The sequence below is a fragment of the Nipponia nippon genome, unplaced genomic scaffold (assembly GCF_047370975.1).
Source record: "Nipponia nippon isolate SJK-2023a ecotype South Korea unplaced genomic scaffold, ASM4737097v1 scaffold_5, whole genome shotgun sequence".
Taxonomy (NCBI): Eukaryota; Metazoa; Chordata; class Aves; order Pelecaniformes; family Threskiornithidae; genus Nipponia; species Nipponia nippon.
Genome location: NW_028262369.1, coordinates 58,338,188 through 58,359,659, shown reverse-complemented (window position 1 = coordinate 58,359,659; position 21,472 = coordinate 58,338,188). Strand labels below are relative to the sequence as shown.

Below are 21,472 nucleotides of genomic sequence, written 5' to 3'. Positions count from 1 at the left end.
AGCACGTGTACTAATTAGTTTTGAGTGAAGAAGAATAGGATCATTCCCCTGCTGAGGAGCCATGAAGTATTTATATCACGAGTCCCACTTGGATTTGCAACTGGGGAAACTTTTGCGACAGTCTTCCTCAAGGACACAACCAGGACTCTCTGCCCCTGATATTTTTTGGGGTGGGGGGTATTAATGAAATTAGAATCTGATTTTCCTGGTAACCAGTTTAGCCTGAAGTTGTAAATATTTCCGTCAGCTTGCTTCAGATTGGTACAGAGGATGGAGGAACTTTGTTGTAGCTTCGAGCAGGGAGACTCCTCTACTCTTGAATTTCTCTTCTGGGACCAGGCAGATCCCAACGCTCAGCTGGACAGCTTCCTACTGGACTGCTCCTCCCCGGCAGACCAGTTCTCCCCTTGGCCCTCCCCTGCCTGCCCGCCCGCCCTGGGGGAGCCGGCGGGCGGAGCGGCGGGGCGGGCGGGGGGTGCTGAACTGGACAGCTCCCCATCGCCGCCGGGGCCCGCCGCCCCGCCGGCGCCCCCCGCTCCCCCCCGCCAGCGCCACGCCGCCAACGTCCGCGAGAGGAAGAGGATGCTCAACATCAACGCGGCCTTCGACCAGCTCAGGTGCCATGTACCAACCTTCCCGTACGAGAAGCGCCTCTCCAAAATCGACACGCTCCGGCTGGCCATCGCCTACATCGCTCTCCTTGGCGAGGTCCTCCTCTCCGGATGTGATCCCAAATCCTACGTGGAGCAGTGCCTGAAGAACGGTTTGCAAAGCCAACAGCGGGCAACCTGGAATACAAGCGGTGAGTGAGCGAAGGGTTGTATTTTGGGCGATCACTGTGGTGCTTTGGGTTGCCAGCGAGAGTGAATCGGTTCAATTGCTTTTGAATATCCACTTGTCATATTCAAATGGCTCTGACAACATGAAACTCCGTCTTTAAAAATGAGTAGCTAAGTAATGTCTCAATAAAAAAAAAAATCCAACCTTGTCTTCAACTTTAAGGATCTTTTTCTTAAAAAAGGGAAAAGAAAAAAAAAAAGGAAAGAACAACTTACTAAGCTCATGGGAATGGTGGTTCCTTTTACAAACAAGATTAAAGATTTTACTTATTCTCAGAATACAGTTTTAGGCTTTATTTTTTTTTTATTCTGTGCAAAGCTGTTCTTTTATAATGCAAGCTGATGGAGCCTGTAGAGATTTTCTTTATTTTCTTTACAAGTTTTCTTTAGCTTGCACCTGACTGAGGAAAACACCTGGCTTTGAACATAAACAGAACCTTATTTCTTAAAATACATATGTTCAAGGAACCAAGAGCTTTTCAGAGTTATTACAGTTTAACACTGAAAACCAGGGCACACAAGAAAGTGCACTCAAATTTCAGGTTTGTTTCAAAGCATAGGGGAGCAAATGCCTATTTGCAATTTATATTCTTATATAATTATTTCTATTTTAAAGTGAAGGACTGTTATTTGTTTTCTATTTCGCTTGTACTTAATCCTGATTTATGTGGGATTGAACTTTGTGCTTGCTTCCACCAGAATATGGTGCTTCATCTGCCCACTATATGGTGAAGATGGGAAATTGCCCAAGTGCCCAGCACAGGGCTGCAAGTCTCAGATAGTAAGCAACAGATTTTGTGTTACTTAGCAGTGCAGGGAGGAGCAGAGGGCAATTTTCAGCAGCTCCTGGCACTTTGTATTATAAGATAATTATCCCCCTTTCTAACTCTGTCCCTTTGCAGTATAAGTTCCACTGGATTTTGTCACTTTTTGGAAAAGGGCCTTGAAGCACATCAGCCTTCAAAAAGTGCAGCATAAGTAGAGAAAAGTCATTCCAAAGAATATTCCCTTTTTATTTCACAGGGAAGTGTCAAAGGGAGAAAGCCGATAGGGAAAAAGCAATCAGTTTACTTTAAAGGAAAAGTTAATTAAGTCTTTTCTCCTTTCCTATTAATTTCCATCAGCTACATGACTGGGAAATGAATCCTGATCACAACTCTCTTGACTACAGAGAACATTTATATTTTATTTTCCATCTGCCGCCACCTTTAATAGATAAACAGGTTTTAAAACAACACAAATGGCTCTCATAGGTATCACCTCTTTTGTCAGGCTTCTAGTTAACTAATATTTCTGAAGAGCTCCATTTGGAAAGATCTAAATGAATGAGGCTGCTTTATTGAAGAGACTGAATAGTTGACTTGTTAAACACTAATTTAAATGTTTTTAAATTCATGTGGTATGTCTTTATTTTGTTTTCCTTTCTCCCTTCTGTTCTGTGCAGATCTGACAGCCCGCCTGTCTTGGGTAAAGTGGGATTAAGTGGTACCCAAAAGAAAGATCTTTAAAGGCAACATATTGCAAAACCTGACGACCTGACTGCTGGGTACCGGCTGTTAAATTCTCAGTACTGCAAGCAAAAGCATGGCACTTACTTACAACTTTACTTATTGTCACAGATCACTTTCTCGTCATGTCTAGCATCCAGCCTCTTTTGGTGTTAATTCATTGCTGTATAGGGCCTTCTGCTTCTCTTTCTTCTAGTTTCTCACACATTGATATACTGCTCTTGCATGAAAATAACAAAATGGATTAAAAATCAGTGTCATTACAATCACAGCAACAACATTTTCTCTTCCACTGGATGAGAAGAGTGTCCAAATCACATTTCCAGTGCGTGGGAAAACCTACCCCTGAGCACAAGAAAAAACTAAGCACCACCTGTTGCAACCTATTGCTTGGCTTAAGATGTTCAGGGCCATAACTGTAAAAGTTACCAGTGATTCAGAGCACAAAGACCATGAAAGGCCCAGTTTTCAGGCATGAGACACAGGTCTTTCTATCTGTGTGTCTCTCCAAAACTTCTCATGCCTTCCTCACAATGTGACAACTTTGGGAGGTCTGAGTCCAAGGCATTTTGGTATGAAAAGGCCAATGACTGCTAGCACTTGGGCACCATCTCCTCTACGCCCCTCATACATGTCAGCTTGAATGCTCATGCAAAGGCAGCAGCTGGCTTTTGACATTTTTACAATAACGTTTCTGGTTTGTGATTTTTTTGAGCAAATGCCAGTGACCTGATGCTGCTCCAGCAACAATCAGGAAGGCTCTGATAACGTCTTCCAACATGAAATGCCACCCACATTCCCCCTACAATAAAATAGAAAGGCAAAGCATTATGTTCACACTTGGAAAATGATTACTAAAGAGTTGTTTTCACAGAACAGCCATCCTATTTTGCAGCCCATGGTAATAATGAGGGTTTTCATACTAGCAAGAATGAAACCATGAAGAAAAGCCTACAGCTGTTTCTGACATAATTCTCCCATATTACCTGAGTGTACCCTAAAGCTAACATTGTGTTTATTGAATGCATTTTTTTCCCTGTCAGTCTTATACTGTAAAGGTTCTGAATCAATTTTTTAGTAAAGAAGAGCCAACGTACATCTTGCACACTTCTCTAACACCCTGCTAGTGCACTCAGAGATCTGAAACCATTCTGCCTTAAGGTACTTTATCATGGCATTTCTTAGCAGGTAGGATGCTAGATCTAGACAAAACAGAATGTATTTATTTTAACACACTGGTTAGTTCTCCTCATAGCTTTGATCTCTACAAAGCAAAACCATGTCAGAAACTGATGGTTTTGGAGGGAAGCAAAAATGAAGAGGGGGTCTTTGAGGGGAAAACTGGAAAGAACCTTTTTACCTTTTCAATTTTTCTGTCAAAACAAAAGAAACAATTTCATCTCAGATGCAACAAGATATTTCAGTCAACTTAGAATAAAGCATTTCATGTCAAACTTTTGACTCTTCTTGCTTTTTCACCCACTTAAGATTCTTGAATGAATTTTTACAGGAAACAGTGCCTGAAAAGGTGAAAAACCTTAAAAAAACACCTGAAAATGCAATTTTCCACTTTTATCTACTTCTCTACTCATTTTGGTTTAAAAAACCCAACAACAACAACAAAAGAAAAACACCACAAAAATACTCATTGGATTTTACTTGAATAAGTAAATAATATAATTATCTACAATCTCTAAAATATGAAATAATTGGATTTTCCAAATCTGTCACTCTCCTTTGCTAGAAAGGCAGCAGGTCCTGCAGACATAAACCTGACTGCGAAATCAGGGCATGTGGCTGAGGTTCCTGTTTTTACCTCACCTGCATGTCTTTGGGCATGTCACTGATGCATTGATCCACTCTCCTCTTGCTCCTTTGTTTACCTGACAGTCCCTCCAAGCCCACAAATGCTTTGCTGTGTGCTCTTGGGCAATGCCTCATGCACAGAACCTAGCTGGGACCTCTAGTTGGGTTGCAACACTAGTAATACTGAAGCCACCTCTGTTTTTCCTGCAATGGTAACGTGCTCCAGGTGGGGCCACACAATATGTACAGTGTATCAGTGCAGCATTCCCAATGCTTTGCTTGATCTTTTGGATATAAGTCCACCTTTCTGCATCCTGAAAGACCTAGGTCTGTGTTATCATCCTGCTTCAGCTCACCTCACAGTCTGAGCTTAGCAAGGGTTAGTAGTGGAGAGGGTGAGAGGTACTTTAAATCCCTAGTGACCACCCACTCACATGAAAGCAATATGAGGAGATTGACAGGACCCACGAGCCTTGAGAGGCCCTGTGCAAGGCCAGCAGGACAAGTGATGGGTGTGTGGGGTCTCCACATTATCCTCCTCTTGGCCAACAACTGCTCACCAGTGGCCTCTATTCATGAAAGGGTGGGCAAATAATACGATCCAGGTTTGCCTGGCAGGGAGACAGAAGCAGGAGGCCGTTTTTTTTCTAGGAAAGAACATGGGATGGCCCCCGAGAGAGGCCACTGCACCTTAATCTTTACCTCAAAGAGCAGGGCTTATACAGCCATGAATTCAAACTCTTAACTCTTAAAAAGCAGGATAGATGCAAATAAAAGGAGGCTTTCTCCATCTCTTTGCAGAGAGACTGCTTGACCCTTTGTAATGGAGTACAGCACACTAACCAAGAAAAAGCCACCCTGACACTCTCCCTCACTCCCACCTGCTCTGGCAATTCTGATCCTCTGTGTCACTGAAGGTGGCACGAGTGTCACAGGTTAGCAGCAATGGGTGGTCAGAGACAACCACCCAGTAAGGGGTGGTCAGAGATGCCTTGGTGTTTGGGTCTAAGATCCCCAAGCACCTGGCTGGGACCTAAAGGAAACGAAACCACCCAGCCCATCACCTCTAAGCTCTGCAGCACACCTGGGAGCAGTGGTCACATCGCCACCTTCCTGGCAAGATTAAGGTTCATCAGTGGGACCACAGACATCCTCCCAGGGCTGAGAGACCTCCATACCTATCTCAGAGTCACACTCAGTAACCCAGGACCCACGCTCTCACTGAGGCATGTAGGGGCAGGAATAGCCATGTGCCATTTTTCCAAAGCCAGACAAGCCTTTCCACAGTAGACTAAGGGTGGTGGGCTGTCCCGATGCCACAGTACCCAGAACCTTTGGCCAGAGGAAACTCTTTCAACAGCCCAAGGTGTGATGCTCAGCCATCTATGTGGTTTGGTTGCCAGCCTGCAGCTCTGCACCAATGGGAAATGCAAAGATCTGCATGTCCCCAGCTCCTGAGATAGCACTACCATCCTGGCTCTGCAACAATGGCACAATCTGTGTCAACATGGGAAGGGGAGGGCTGAATCAAGCCAGCTGTTTAGAAAGTGTCCAAATAGACCCAACAGGGCTTTCTGCAAGTTTTCATCAGGATGTATATTTCTCCAGGGTCCTTGCTGATGGCAAAAGGGAACTGTGACTCATCCCTTCAAGATGCTTTCAGACAGACCCCACAGGTCACACACTGTAGTCATCAGGGAGCAATAACTGCCTCTCTAGTGTTATCATGGCTAGTGGTGGAATAACCTCCAATTGGGAACGTATCTGTCATAAAAGGTCCTTCACACCAAGCTAATTTTGGGTGTCCAAAATCCCTGACTCCAGATATCCCCCGTTTCAATGGTATCAGAAACTGGACTATCTGCCTTGCTTTTCTTTACACTGCAGCAGACGTCTGTGCTGGATACAAGACAATAATGCCACGTTATGAAAGAAACAAACATTTGCTGCAGGCACCTGGTTACAAGCAGAAATCTCTTTCTTTGCCCTTTGCTCCGGCCTAAAAATCCTAGATAATGATGTAGGCTGGATGTGTGGAGTAGCAGCAGAAAGGGTGGGTGTGTGGAGTAGCAGCAAGAAGGCACACTCATATAAAGGTAATGTTGGGTAATCTCTCAGGTTCGTGCATTTCTTGCTGTGGACCAACAACTAACCTGGAGACTACATTAGTACCAAAAGCACCCTGATGAAAAAAGCAGGAAGAATAGTCCTGGAACAAAGAGATTTTCCTCAGTGTGGTGACTCCAGCTAAGGAAGGCTTTAGCTGTAGCTGTCAGCTAAAGCTGAAGTCCTCCTCTGATATGCAGACTCCCACCACTGATGGTCCATGCTCAAACAGCCATGCCAGGAAATACAGAAATATCTGCTGAGCTTTCTGCAGCCTAGTTCCACCAACACCACCAAGGAGCTCTTACAGGAGCTGTATGAGTGCAGCTGGCCTGTGGTCTGCAGGCTGGCAAGCTCTGCGAAACACCCTGCTGTGGAGGCACTCCTACCTATCACTGCTGCTGTCAAGGAATCATTGCACAAGGCATGACTTTGAGGAACAGGCTGCTGGAATTTGATGATGACTCTAAGCTTGGAAAAACTGTGGCCAATAAATCCTGCAGCAGGATATGTAAGGATTGGGGTTTGGGTTGAAGTCAAAACCAGAAATAAAAATGTTCCTTTTGGGAGTTCAAACTCTAATCCTGGGCTCTTGAGTCAGTAAGTAGGAGTCAATACATTTATTGCCACCATTAAAACGGATGAAGCTGTTTCTCCTCATGCACACCCTGCTTTGACACTGGCATCATTCCATTGCCTTCAGTGGAGCCACATTTGATTTATGCTGGCCAAAGGGGACAGTCCACCTCTGTCTGCCCTCCGCAAGCTACCTGGAGTCTGACAGGCTGTTACAGCTGACGCACCAGCCAAAGGTGCTAAACCAAAGGATGCTTCTTGGGTGATGTCTTGTTAAATCATTTGGATGCAACTGGCTGCTAAAATGGTGAATGTGTCATGCCATCAGATCAGTCTCTGTTTCATGCTCTCTGACGATCCCATTCATTTGGGATGAATAAAAGCAAATGAAGAAGGTATCAGCACTCTCTGGCTGAAGGAAGCCAAGCCGGTGCTATGGCCCTTTTCCTGCTGAATAGTACAAAGGTAAATTGGCTCTTCAGGGACTTTTTTCCAGGACAGTCATTCCTGAGTAGCTCCAGGTCTGGGCACATTTGTTCTTAAATGTCTGCCTTTTTTCTGACTGAACTGCAGCTCCTGGAAGTGAACTATAAGGCAGAAAGACCCAGGGGGGTAATGATTTCTGTGCACTACATTTACACTCCACGTCAATCCAGGGTAATTGCTGTGTGCAGACATGATCCATGTCCACTCATCTTCTCTCCTGCCAGTTCTGGCTCATTCCCTGTGTCATGCTTGATAGCAGTTTGCCCAGTTTTCTGGTCTCCTGTCAAGAGGCTTGATTGGCAGCACACTGTGATTCTCTGCCAGGGAACTACTTCTGATATTTACCCTTATTTTTCCATTTCTTCATCTCACCTCCTGAACCCTGAAATTTTATCCCAGGAACAACAACTCCTATAAATTGTACAGATTCTGTTTTACACACACACAACCTAATTGTACAACAGCCCATACACAGTAGATTACACCTTAGCAGAGATCAAGATTTTAAGGTGACTTTATGAAGATAGAGGGCTATGGGAGGCTCTTCAGTTCTATCAGCATATTCCCAAAGGAGCACACTGACTTGCAAAGCAGTTCTCAATGACCTCCCTGGTTTGAGAGTCAGGCTCCCCCATTCCTGGTCTTTTCAGCTCTGCTTCCTTTGCAACGCAGCACAGTCAGCTCTGCTTTTCCTTGTCCTCTGACAAAGCAGCAGGATCCTCTCACCAGAAATTCAGTGGCCAAACCTCCTATGGAAGGAAGCCAGGAGGTGCTGAAGAATGGTACCCTCGTATTGCAACCTCTGAGGACCAGCTTAGGGGCCCATCAACAGCAGAAGAATTGTTCACTTGAAATGCGGTCCCTGCTTCCAGCTCACCAGGGTCGTTGCCAAGAAAAGTGAGAATGATTTGTTACACCTTCCTTCCTCCAGAACTAAACTACTGACCCTTTCTGAAACAATACACCATGGTTCTCCTTCATCAACTTGGAAACTCTGGAACAAAAGAAATCACATTCCCATTGCAAAGAAATGAGTTGTTCTTTTAAGAAGGAGTTGTTAGTTTCTTCAACAGACCTGGGTGTGAAGGGACAATTTGCTTCTCATTTTTTTGCCACAGACCCACAGTAGCAAGGTTCATTTCCAAGAGCCCTACTATGCCAGCATGGAAAAAGGACTTTCATCTTTCATCTGAAACAAGACTGGACAAGTAATTGGACAACTTTGTATTACTTCTTAAGTGTTGCCAGAGCTTGGCCACTGAAGATCTTGTGATTCACAAGCTACTTGACCTGTGGTGTTCAAGACTTGAAAATTATTGAGAGGCAGGTCTGCCTTCCAGTAACCCACAGCCCTGATTTTTTATATTGCCTGTACAGAAGTTAGACACTTTGCAAGGTGCTCTTCAAGTGTCTGGTTGACTGTGCTGAAATTTTTGGGACAGGGATATTGGAATGGAGGCTAGACCTCAACAGCAAAGCATTGTGGCACCACAACATTTTGTTATGAAGAAAGACATAGTCCTAGTAGGAAGAAATCTCTCAGCATGAAGAAGCAGCTCAGCTGCACAATGATGTGTTTCATCGCATTTCAGTAGCCAGCCACCATTTCATGCAGAAGAGACTCCACAGTGTTAGCTGCGTCCTGTAAAGCTGCCTGGAGAACATGGCCCCCTTCACAGCCTCATTCCTAGTGGATGAGAGGAGATGGCCTTACACTGGCTTTGTACATAGTCCTGCACATCATCCTGCTGCACTTCAACTCTGTCTTTCCAAATCTCACTCCAGCAATGCAAGATCAGAGGTAGTGGCTGGTTCCAGTTTGCACGTGGATAACAATCTTTGAAGGTTGTACATGGCTCTGCAGCTGTCGTCATGATGATGGATTACCCCAGGCTGTAGCTGTCTCCACTCATGCAACCATACGCACCCTGCTAGATCTGTTTAGGAAGAGGAGGCTGAACTGCAGGGAATGGATGTGTTAAAAGTCTTCCCTGAGCCAAACACCAAGCATCGTGTCTTCACACCAGTCCCTTTTTGTATGCTGAGCATCAGTTGGTCAGGAAACACAATGTTTTTCCTCAAATGATGGGAACATTTAGTACTTTGGGAGCAGGGCAGTCAACAAAGGATCTCCCAGGTAGTCTTTTCTTCACCGCCTTCCTGTCGCAGAGGAGAATAAAGTTGCTCTGTACCTCTCATGCTGAAACTCCCTAGACCTGAGAGTGCCACCACCATGGTCTGCCCTGGACCTATTTGCAGGTGGGATGGCAGCCAGAGCTGTTGCCTCATGGTGGCTGGTGGCAGTTCCTACATTGCACTCGTATAGCTACATTGCACTCTTCTCTGCATGTGAATCTCAGTCCATGTACAACCAGCTGGTGAAGTAAAAGAAGCAGCAGGTCTGCTATTAGCAATTTCTGTTTCTTACCTGGCTTCACTGGCCACTTTCTTGGCCCAACAACTGATGTGTTATTCACATGATGGGCACTTTATCACAACCTTCATTCACCTTCAAAACAGCCAATCTTCATTTTGTGCAGGATTTCCTGGGCTGTGGGCTGTGCTCTCACTGTGCCGAGCATTGGCTGGTGTAAAGGCATGGGATATGGCCCAGGAAGCTTGCCCAAGGAAACAGCAGGAGGAAATTACAACAGCCAGAGTGCTTCTTATAAGAACTGTTGTCCTGTGGGGCCTTGGGATCTGCAGCAGAAGCTGTTTGCTCCTAGGTCAGGCTTTGGGAGGGAGGCAAGGAGCCTGTTCCCTTTGCATGGCCATAGAGCAGCCTGGCCAGGGCCAACTCCTTGGTCAAAGCAGGATCTTGGACTCTCCCTGTGGACACTCCTTGGAGCAAGACAGTCAGTTTGCACATATAGGGAGGCAAATAGGCAGTCTGTATTGGATTTCAAGAGGAGGTTAAATATATAGTCAGCAACCTAAATGCCTTGTGGAAGTCCCCTTACAACAATCCAACACATTGCCCTCCTTTCGCAATTAGGTACCCTCAATAAATCCATGTGTATGGACCTGGAATATTGCCATAGGGGTTACCAGCAAGCCCCGACCTTTGGGAAGAGCCTCCCAAGCCACATCAGCTCCTTTTGTGGGAACAAAGTCCAATTACAGCCACTGTGTCTAATTTTAGATGACTCCCACTCCCACCCAGTCTGTTTGCTTAAGTCCGAGTGCATTTGAACACCAGGGAAACACCAGAGCCAAAGCGATTCCAATCTCAAAGGCAATTTCTTGCCAGGAGAGGGGAAAAGGGGGGCGGGGGAGGGAATAAAATCATATTATTTTGCACTAACAATCAAAGCTCGCGTACCGGGAGGGTGTTTGAGCGGAGGGAAATCCAGCTGCAGGCACTGCCCTCTCGTGGTACAGGATTAAAATCTCGCTCTTCCAGGAGCAGACGATGACTCCTGAGAGCATCCCTGCTACAGCTCAGCCCCAGCAAAGCGAATCACCTCGGGGAACACAGTGAACAAAAATGGCTGTTAAAAAAATGCAGATAAAGCGTATGCATAGCTATCTATCTCTGCAATTAGATTATGGTTTACGCCTCTTCACTTCAACAAGTCTTATGCATTTTATCTTTCTGAAGCCATTTTTATGCATCTTTCTGTCCTCTCTCCAAGCCCTTATTTGCAAACCTTGCATAGAGAAAGAGCCTGAAATATTATTTAATATTATTCTGAGTGCTCAGAAACATTGGTGTAGTAATTGCACAGCAGCTGGGGAAGCCAAGATGACGCGAGCTGGCACAAAAAGCCTACAGGCAGACCATCCACTGATCTTGAACATCCGCAGGAAGCAGCGCGCCATTCCCTGTGCACCCTGCTCTGGTCCTGGAGGCTGCTTGCCCTGTGGCGAGACGCCTCTTTCTCTCATCAGAGTCTTGCGAATGGCTAAGGCATCTCCTCCAAAAGCACTTTCCAAAAATAATCAAGCTGAGGCAGACACTGAGCATGGAAAATTTCAGTCCAAGCAGTTCCTATTAGACACAGATGAAAACGGAGTGAAGCAATAGGAAGGGCAATCACAGGTTTGGTTATTTGGAGTGTGCACATGTGCTCGTGTATGCATCCATATCTCTTGGAAATGTGGGATAGGAGAAGAGGGAATAATAAAACTTCACATACAGAGATCAGCAATTAACAGTCATGAAGTGACATCAGCTTGGTGGACCTTTCCTTGCAACAAGTGTTTTCACAACATTTCAGTGCCCGGCAGGTTTCCATCTCACCTGCCCCTCCAGCGACAAGTCATGCCTGTACATGAGGCTTATCAAAAACCCATTTCCTAGGTCACGGAGTAAGATTTAAGTTGGGATTCCCAGAGAGGGACTTTTGCTAAATGGCCACAAAGCTCCTCAGAGGGGAACCTGATCCCGCTACCCCCTACGCTGAACTGCACGCAGGCATGCACGCACACATGCATCCTGCTTGAGCGTGCAAGAGAGATTTCCCAAGCTAACATTTACATAGTTCTCCAGGGGACAATAAAGTTACATGAACTGTAGCAACCATTATTGGATGTTATAGCACTAGACCCAGCCAGTGAGCTAATCTGAGACCTGGTTTTCAACAAACATCAAATCCTCTCATTATTCAGGTACCTGCATTTCAGATGCGCGATTCCCAAGGTTTTCGACTTGCATACCCCGTGCTGCAAGCACCTCTCTCCTTATGCTGTCTAAATCACAGCAGATACTTCTATTACCGTACCTGTTTCCCTCATCCCATATTTTCTGTGGGGGTACACACCAACCCACTCAAAGTCACCACCGTATTAAAGAGTCTTGGGTGATGCAGCTAGACAAATTTGCAATGGCAAGCTTGCAAGGCAGACTTTCCCAGCTAGCACAAACCTTTGCACAGATTTTTGCCCACCTAACAGGCTGGTTTTGCAGCATTTCTGCTCTTTAATCCCACTCCAGTAGCCCAGTAAAATTATGAAGTACATGCTTAAATATAAGTGTGTGCTTAGGTTGAGCTGGTTTCAGTGGGTATTAGTAGAAAGGATAGACTCCTGGGTTTTAATGGATCCTCACCTTACATTGAGTAGTTTATCATTTTTCCTTTCTATTGAAACACATGCTGCACTCTTAAATCAATGTCTTCCAGGAAGGTAATTCCATATTATCGGTAAGTTTCCAACAGACACTATGCAACTCTTCTTCTGACACCACAGGCTAGGATTTCTGCAGCATCATGACAGTAAGAAAATTTCAGGCTTAGAAACATTACACTGCCCCAGCAGAATAATGGATCTGCTTCCAGGGGGGCAAAAACTCCTCAAGCCAAACAAAAACCAGGAAGGGTCTTTCAATAACTTTATTTTCCTTTTCCACATTATATTCTTCTACTGACTCTTACATCTTCGTGAAGCGATCCCGGCACAGCTCTTCAACAGCCAAGCTATTCTCCATGGGGTAAAACATCAGCAAAACACACAACTCGGAGCCAGCGCTGAAACTGAACTGCTTCGCAAAATGAAAGTAATATGCGGTTGGTATCTTCCCAGTGAATTGAATTAATAGTGTTAAAAATCAATAGTAACTTAACAATCCTATAAAACTGTGAAATTAAATCAGTGAAAGAAGTTGGCAAACCCTTTAAAGTTTTACTGATAAAAAAAAATAAATTAGAAATTAACAACTTTCAGTGTATCTTAAATGCCGTAGAGGAAGAATTGCACCTTATCAAAATAACTTGCTCTTGGAACATTCAAGTGAAATCTGTAGTGATCTTAACCTTGGTTATTTTAATGTTAAAATGTGCTGCCCTTATCTTTTGAGAGAGTTCATAAAACTAAACTTTATCTAAGGAAGAACCAAGCACCGTCGTTTCTGAAGGCATTTAGCACAAATAGTTAGGAGACCAAATTCTTAACTAATACAAATAATGATATTTCAAAGCAATAAGAAGTAGTTAGAAAACTGCATTGAATAAGTGTTCAGGGAGTTTGTTTTAATTCTTCACTAGCACATGAATGCAAATTAAGTACTTCTTAAAATACTCTCTCTCACTGTTTAAATAAATTTAAGACACTGAATAATCAGCAATGGAAGTGATTTTTGGCTTACTCGATTTTTTTTTTCCCTCTTCTTTTTCTTTGTGATTTCTGTTACCTTGCTAGCTCAAGTTCACAGCTGCAGAGAGGGCTTTTTTTTTTTTTTTTCCCTCCCTGCTTTGTGAGCAGATCAGCTTGAATCCGGAGGGGAATTTCATGGTTGTGGTTGTCTCGGTGCCTCCAGAGTTGAAGAGAAAGCTGTCTGTCCTCCCTTCGATAAAAACTGTGGTGGAGCAGATTGGTGCATTTGAATCTCAAACTAAAAAGAAAAACAACCCCCCCTCTGATTTCATAAACTCAACCAGATGCCTTAGAAGGGCAAATATCTTGTTCCTCTTTAATTAAAAGGTATAGCAAATAAAAATCTGGTTTTAATTAAACAGCAGGAATATAAGATGTTATCTCCCCAAACCACTCTGCCGCAGTGAATTAACTTTTGCTAGGTTTTTTTTTTTTAAATCCGCTGCATATCAGTCTAAACCCAGCACACAGAAGGAGAATTTAGTTTCTATGAGAATATTTATATGCTCCAAGGTAACAAGGCAGCAGCTTCCTGAGCAGGTATAAACTGGCAGGGCCAATGGTTTGTACTGGTTTAGGCTAACACCAAAATGGGTCCTTTAGAGTCAGTTGATGTTGACTGCAACACTCAGTACAGACACCAACATAAGCATACACACGCTCACATATAAGCACGCTTAGCCTTTGCTTTACACACTGACCGATATAGGGAATTTAATTGTAGCATTTAATCAATTTTTAATCAAGACCTAACAATCCGCTTGCTGCAGTCCCTCCAGGGCTGTCCTTATCCTGCAACCAGCACTCTCACAAATGCAGTGTGCCCGCAGCAGCTCCCGGATTGTTGGGAAAAACACTTTGTATGAAGGCGTCCACAAGCAGGGTTAAGTCCTGGCTTTTCCCAGCAGTGTGGTATCCCAAGCCAGGACCAAGCCTGCTTGTAAAACAGTGCAGGTGTGTTTATTGTAATCATCTCTCACTAAAAAGAAACAGGTTCAGGGGATTTAAATATAATTTGCATGAGCTACACTCCTGCCTTTAATCACTACCTTGCTGGTTAATATAATCAAGAAGGTAAACAAACAAGTATTAAGTCCATTAAATAAAAAAAATATATATTCTACTGGGAAGCTTGCAAAAGAATTTTGTTTTGTTATGCTGCTACAGAGCATCATTTTATTTCTGCATTACAAATTATTTTTAACATAAAAATACTCTCCTTTCCCTGCGTCCCATAAGGAAAAGCCAAAATACAACACCTTTTATTTTTATTTCACATTCAGTATAACCACAACACTTTGCACTTTCACAACATCTTTCACTAGAAGACATGCAAGCACTTAAAAATGTTTTATCGTATGTCAAATATAAGATAGAAGTTGAATAACTTACCTGCTGCTCTGACAATTTATCTAAAATGATCTGTCAGACATAAATACGGGTTTCAGTACATTTTGGTGTCCCCAAAGAATATTGAGAATATTGCTGTAATTACTGTGGCTGGACCTGCTCATTTAGCATCCGGGAAAATGCCTGAATCTGGAACTGAGTTTTTGCTGTTTGGACATGGGATGGCATATTCTGCAAATGAGCTTTATCATGACATAGGAATCATACCCCTATGAAATAACCATTTATTTCACATGGAAATCTCTGTTTAAACCCTGCCCAAATACAGGAAACGCTCTTATCAGCAGAGACAGAGGCATAACACTTTAATGCAAGGCTGGTGGACCACTGCGATCCTGAAGTTTCATGTTCACAAAAGGAAGCCCAGATAAATAGAGGCAAGTGGATATAAGCCTGTTTGGATATGTACATATTGCGTATCTCCTTGCAGAGACAAAAAATAGCTAAATACACTCTCCCTCCTTTCCTACTTCCATTGTAAAACGGTCCTCGGGATCTTCCATAGATATATTTAAAACAACCCTCCAGCTCTCCCTGAGAAACGAAAGTCAGTTCTACCAGCATGTTTATTGATACAGGACATTAAGTACCTGACTGACCAGATTTTGCTTATCATAAAGATACTTTTTCTGCAAATTTTATGGAATGTGGTGTGCCAGAGTTTAGAGGAAAATGGGAGATTGTTACGGTAACAGCACATGGGGGCTGCAGTTGGGAGAGGTCCCTCTGGGAACCACAACACGAGCAGAATTTTAAGCATTTGCGACTGTTATATTTTTTTTAAAATTACTTCATAGCTGTGCCAAAAAACATCTAGGGGAAAAAAGAAAAAAGGAAAATACCACCGTATTCTTCACCGGTTTGCAAATAAACATCTGTCCTTCCCACTTACAAACTGCAAGGAGGAGAAAAACATTAGATGAAAATATTCCTCCCAAATACTGTATTTTAGAAGCAATGCTTTCAATACTGCAGGATTCAAAACAGGTTAAAAAGATGCTCGGCAGATAGCTGCAGCTAGCTGAGGCCATAAGCCTGGAAAGCATTACTGCTTACGACAGTGCTTTATGCACAGTGAGCCTGATCCTGCAGCGATTTTATTCAATATGTGCTCTGTTTTATTTCCCTTGAGCAGCTTCTCTGAACTCAGGGAAACTCCTCGCGGTTCATAGTTAGAGATAAAAACCCCGGCAAGGTCCCTGCCACTGCAGTAATGCAGCTCATGAGGTCTTAAAACCCTCCATGCTCAGCGCGGGATTAAGCGGGACCCTAAATAAAGCCAGGCTTAAACATGTCCCTCCACTAGGTCAAAGATGAAGCAACAACTTCAAAAGTGAGCTGAGCTGCTTGAAAAATGCAGCTTTTGCAAGGGAAATTTTAATAATATTTCCTATTTTAAATGCTGGTGTCAGGCAATTCACAAAATATGGAATCGAATGTACCTGTCCCCAAAATAAATGCAAACTATTTACAATACCTGTATTTCCAGAAACCAAACACTGATTTTACAGCAAATGGAAAATATTTAATAAAAACTGCGGTTACTTTTGTTTGTAACCAATTTCTGATTTTACATCCTTAATTTTGGAATCAAAATGCAGAGGGAAAAAACCCACCTTTTCCCATGGAAATTTTAATTTTGTTAAAAAAAAAAAAAATCTTTAAAAACTGACCAACCATTTCTAACAACAACTGGGAGAAGATACAAAGTTGAATAACACAGAAATGCAAGTCCCGGTTCTGCCTCTCTTATAATTTATTGCATTGCCTAGAGAAGTCAGACACTGCAGAAGCCCATCTGCTCCAGCAGGCAGAAAGGTGACTTAAACCACATCTGTCCAGAGGCAAATTCTACCGGAGGAAATTCTGTTTCACAGCCACGGCCATACATGCTGCATATATTTTTCCTTGTATGTGCATAGTGTCAGGGATAACTTAAAGAGACTTATGTCAAGTAACAAGATGTAGCTAAGCTCTACTTTGAGGACAAAAAATATTCACACACTGTGTTTTTTTTAAATGAAAAGACATTCAAAATTGAAATAATATTCAAATTATAGACTGATCACTTGAAATAAATTACTGATATCACTGTGCAATAGTAATACATCAGTTTATATATCTGCCCTTTGAAAATTACTTCAGGTGTTTATGAGCTGCTTCTGCATTTCGCATACGTTTGCTTCTTCCTGAGGTGCTTTGGCGAGGAGGTAGTGCCTGTGGGGCCGGGCGGGTCAAACCTTCTTGACTTATGTCCATCCCCATAGTGTGTCTCAGCACGGGGCCGGCAGCACCGTTCGGTACCGCACGCTGAGCCAGATCCCTGTCTGCTGGAAATCAGAGCTGGAGGCGAGTGACATGCTATCCACTCATCAGCTGCAAAGCAAGGGGCACAGCTGTAAAACGGACCTTTTCCTGCTCATTTTTATCACAACCTGCATTTGCTGAAACAAAGTGGGATTTTTCCAAAGTGCTTGGTGTTCAGCCTGGCAATGTTAGTAAGACTTTGACTGGCAATTTCAAAAGGAACAGAGACAGAGTGCAAAACATTTTAAAACTCCTGCTGTCCTAACACCTGCAAAATCCCAAGGCTTTCCATGGAGTGGAACCGAAACCAGCAGGGAGTTTCAAACGTTAAAATAGGGCATAAGAATGAAAGCAAGTCGTTGTTACATTAGAACCTTTTTTCAGCAATGTCCTCGAGTCTCAAGAGCAGACAAGTGCTGATAGCCCCTTTCTCTGCAGCTCCCTGGAGCACCCCTTATGCATTGCCAAAAACTGCTGATGCACTGGGAGCTGCAAGCTCTCCACAACGTGACGTAAATGGTGATAAAGGCATGAAGAACAGCAGCAGAACCAGAGGTGGCTGGGGCATACTGTAGCAAGAGGAGGGTAGGGTTGGTTTGGAAATTGGGATCACAGGGCTGTTGGCACCACTTGACGATGGTGGGGACCAAAATGCCCATCGGTGAGCTTTGAAGCACCAGAATCACTCCCCACCTCCAATCCATTTAGCAAGCAGCTGGAATCAGGTGGAAGAATATGCAACTAATAGTAATTTGTGGAGCTCTGAAAATTCATGGAAACTGAGATAAATTAAGAGTCAGAGGAGGTGGTATAGTCATGTTCCTTACATGCTCATGAGAGAGCATCATTAGCAAGAACATCACCATAAAGCATTGAAACACTCTCTTGTCTATGACAGTGAAAGCACATGGATCCATTCTTGTTGAGGCTGAAATAAACCACTAGTATTTTTCCACATATTTTTCTCCCCTTCTGGAAAATGTTCCCTTTCTGAAACATGTTTTTAAATTTTTCAAAGTATCCTTCTACTGTTGTTAACCTGATTGGTCACCCTCATCTGTGCCCCAAAGCAGAAAACAAAAAAAGTGAGTGAAAACAAGGAATAAAAGGCATGTAAATCTAGAAAAAAGGAATTAATGAAATTTATTAAAATTCTGATTTTAAAAGCTGTATTGTGAGAAAAGAAATGTATAACCTATTTTGGTAGACTGTAAAACGGAATCAACAGGAGCAAAGGCAAATCCCTCTTCTATGCTTTTCTAGGTGTTTCAGCAAAAGCTTTGTAAAGCATTTATTTTGGGGGTTGGTGGTTGACGCCACCTCTTTCTTATTCCCCAAGAAAAATCCAAGAAAGCATAAATATTGTTTGACTCTAACCATTTTTTTTTCTTTTATCCCTTAAAGCAGAAAACAGTAGGGAAAGAAATGTTCAGATCAAACACAACATTTCATTGTATCTGAAACAAAATGTTTCAGCTTTGGCTTGGGGTGAATTTTACACCATTTAAAAACACAACATTTAACCAAATTTAGTCTCATAATGTCTTGTTGAAATCAAAACATTTCCCTTCTGAAGTTTCAGCAAAAAAACAGCTTTAGTTAGGGAAAACCCCACCTTTTTCAGTTAAATCTAACTTATATTCAAGACCACCTCACAGATAGTTTTTGTCAAACCAAAAAATGCATATTTTGGGCACATCAGCTAAACATCTCTGAGTTCTGATTTGTGTAGCAGTTGGTAGTCTGGGGCCCTGACGTGCAATTTGGGTACTTGACTATTGCCACAGTTTGAACATCGCTGTCATATCTGTCCTGCAGCTGAGAACAAGGCTGCTTCATGCTAGGTGCTGTAGGAAGACTCTGAGAAAAATACAGGTACCTGCACTATTATTATTACTACTATTATTATTAATATTATGGCAGCCTGGGTTCTGCTGGGTTGGGCATTCAACCACCAAAAAAATGCAGGGAACAAAAGGCACCCCCTTGTTTCTTTTTATCTTTGGATTAAGCTATCATTTCTTTGGTGTTCTTGTTCCCCATCATCTTAGCAGCTCTTGCTACACTTGAAAGGTTTGACTTTGCTCAATATGATCAATAGCTAAGAACAGCAGAAAGAGATGATCATCAACACAAGATTATAATATCTGCTTTGGTCTTCAGTGGCTCTGAAAACGTGCAAGTATGGTTGGGGAGATGGAAAATAATATGAAACACTCACTAACAGCATGTAGCGCAGAAACTTAGAAAACCACTGTAGTCATTGACTCACAGATGGTCAAATGAACAACATGTTTCTATTCCTGTATTTAATTAAATCTTAATTATGCCACCAACAGGGTTCAAAACGGCATTATGAAACAGCTTGCATGAATACCAAAATACGATTGGCTGACGAGACTTTGAACTCGTGTAATTATCTTCCCAAAAAAGCGCACACGTTGGGTCTATAAAGCCTCTTTGCCAAGCAGCCCATTGCACCACAGCACAAGATTAAAAAGAAATTCAAGTAGAATATATTCAGTTCAAGATATGGAGCTGATAAATGGAGAGGCAGATTTCAAATTACCAGTGAGCCCAGTTGAAAGATGCTGGGAGTCAGAGGGAGATTTCCAAGCCTCCAGTACGCTCTGGATCAGGCCCCTCCATGGAGGCTTTGCCTCTAACCTTTGTTGGTCTGTAGATAAAATGGACCCATAATAAAATCAAGCAATTCTAATTTAATTCTTCCACCAGAAGATCACGTGAGTTAATTAAAAACAGCTGCCTGAAATATTCCTTTGAATTGTCTTTTTTTTTTTTTTATTGAAAGAAGGCCATTTATTGAAAAGAAATATTTTGGAGGATCTTTCATTTTTAATATGGAGGCTAAAAACCACGACAACAACTTGTAAGTGCATTTTCCCAAGGAGTTTAGTTTTTGCAGTTCTTCCTAGAGCAGGGGGCTGGGAAGGTCTCTGGAAGGGAGCTCCATCCTAAATTCAGCTCCCAGGCTCTTCTTCCACTCTTTAAAGCCATTCCAAGCTGCTTTTCAACTTGATATTCAGAGCAGGGATCACATGCCCCTTTCCCACTTGCAAGCATCGCATGGAAGAGCTACATATCTCAGACCAAAAGAGCACACCATCCAAGGTGTGCCCAGCCTACAAGCCACAGGTTCAAGAAAAAGCACAAGAGATGTTAAAAATACCTTACCGCTTTCAGCTTTTATGAAAGGTTTTCTACTTCGGCAACATTTTTTTTGGTGGACACACACAACACCTGTTCAACAACCCTCCAGCCTCGGTCTGAAAAAACACTTTTTTCTGTGCAGAGCAGCATAGAGGGGAAAAAGAAGGATAACGAAAAAGTCATTGTATTTTTTTTTTTACTGAGGTACTAAAATTTAAGCCATTCTGTTGAAAAATCATCAGAAAAATAATGCGATGCATTTCATGACCAGGTACATGAACTCTCTCTGTTTTTTTATGGAGGTGGTCAGAGCAAACAAAGCAGAGAGCAAAGCTCTATGTGGATTTACAATTTAAAAAAAAAAAAAAAGAAAAAGAAAAAAGCCCTAAACTGCCTCAGTCAAAATTTTCCACCCAAGATCAATAATTTGTTGAGGATTAGATTTTCAGTGAAAATTATAAGTTTGCAATGATTTTAAATTTTAAAAATGTTTACCTCTTTCGCCCACCTTTGGAGATGTTTTTAAAGATTAACTCAAATTTCTAAGGAAAGCAGACCCTTTTCAGAAAACCTTTTGATAGTGCAAAAAAGTCCATTGAGTGGGGGGAAATAACTTCACTAGAAACCTTTAACCTATTTGAACTTTTTGGTTGGATTGCCTGCATTCAGAAAAAAGTCTCCATTGAAAATACAAAGGTTCTTCAGGAAAACAGAATGGGAAACCCCTGGATGGAAGAAATCCTGGCTGGGGACACCTTTACACCTGTCTCAGAGAGGAGGTAGACCACAGAAGTCTCTAAAGTGCCCTTGCACCCTAGGTGCTGGATGCTACTGGGCATCCCCCATTGGGGCGTGCCCGCCCAGGGATGGAGGCTAGCTCTGCCGCCACCTTGCTAAGCTAACAAAAGCCCTGGGAGAAGCGTGCATGGAAGTCTTTGCTCCTTTGAATTTTCATTTTGAAATAAAATATGACACAGACACACACTCAGTAGATGGCTGGCAGCGCTCCCGCTTCCTATAAAAGCCCACCAGATCTGCCGAGAGAGAGAACACCTTTTCACACCCCTTGATTTTTGACCTAATTTGATTACTGATTCACCTTAAAAGGAGAGCAGAGTTTTTCTTGGGCTTTCCTTTTTTCCCCAGTGAGGCCTCACGCTCCCTGAAATA

The 21,472-nt window shown here is 42.8% G+C and overlaps 1 protein-coding gene across 1 annotated transcript; it reads left to right on the top strand.

The window, feature by feature from the left end:
* Positions 1-270: 270 nt before the first annotated feature.
* LOC148052274 (helix-loop-helix protein 13-like) lies at positions 271-2,321 on the top strand. The gene is made up of 2 exons (XM_087734746.1): positions 271-802; positions 2,284-2,321. The coding sequence occupies exons 1-2, from the start codon at positions 271-273 to the stop codon at positions 2,319-2,321; spliced, it is 570 nt and encodes a 189-aa protein (XP_087590872.1).
* Positions 2,322-21,472: the final 19,151 nt, after the last annotated feature.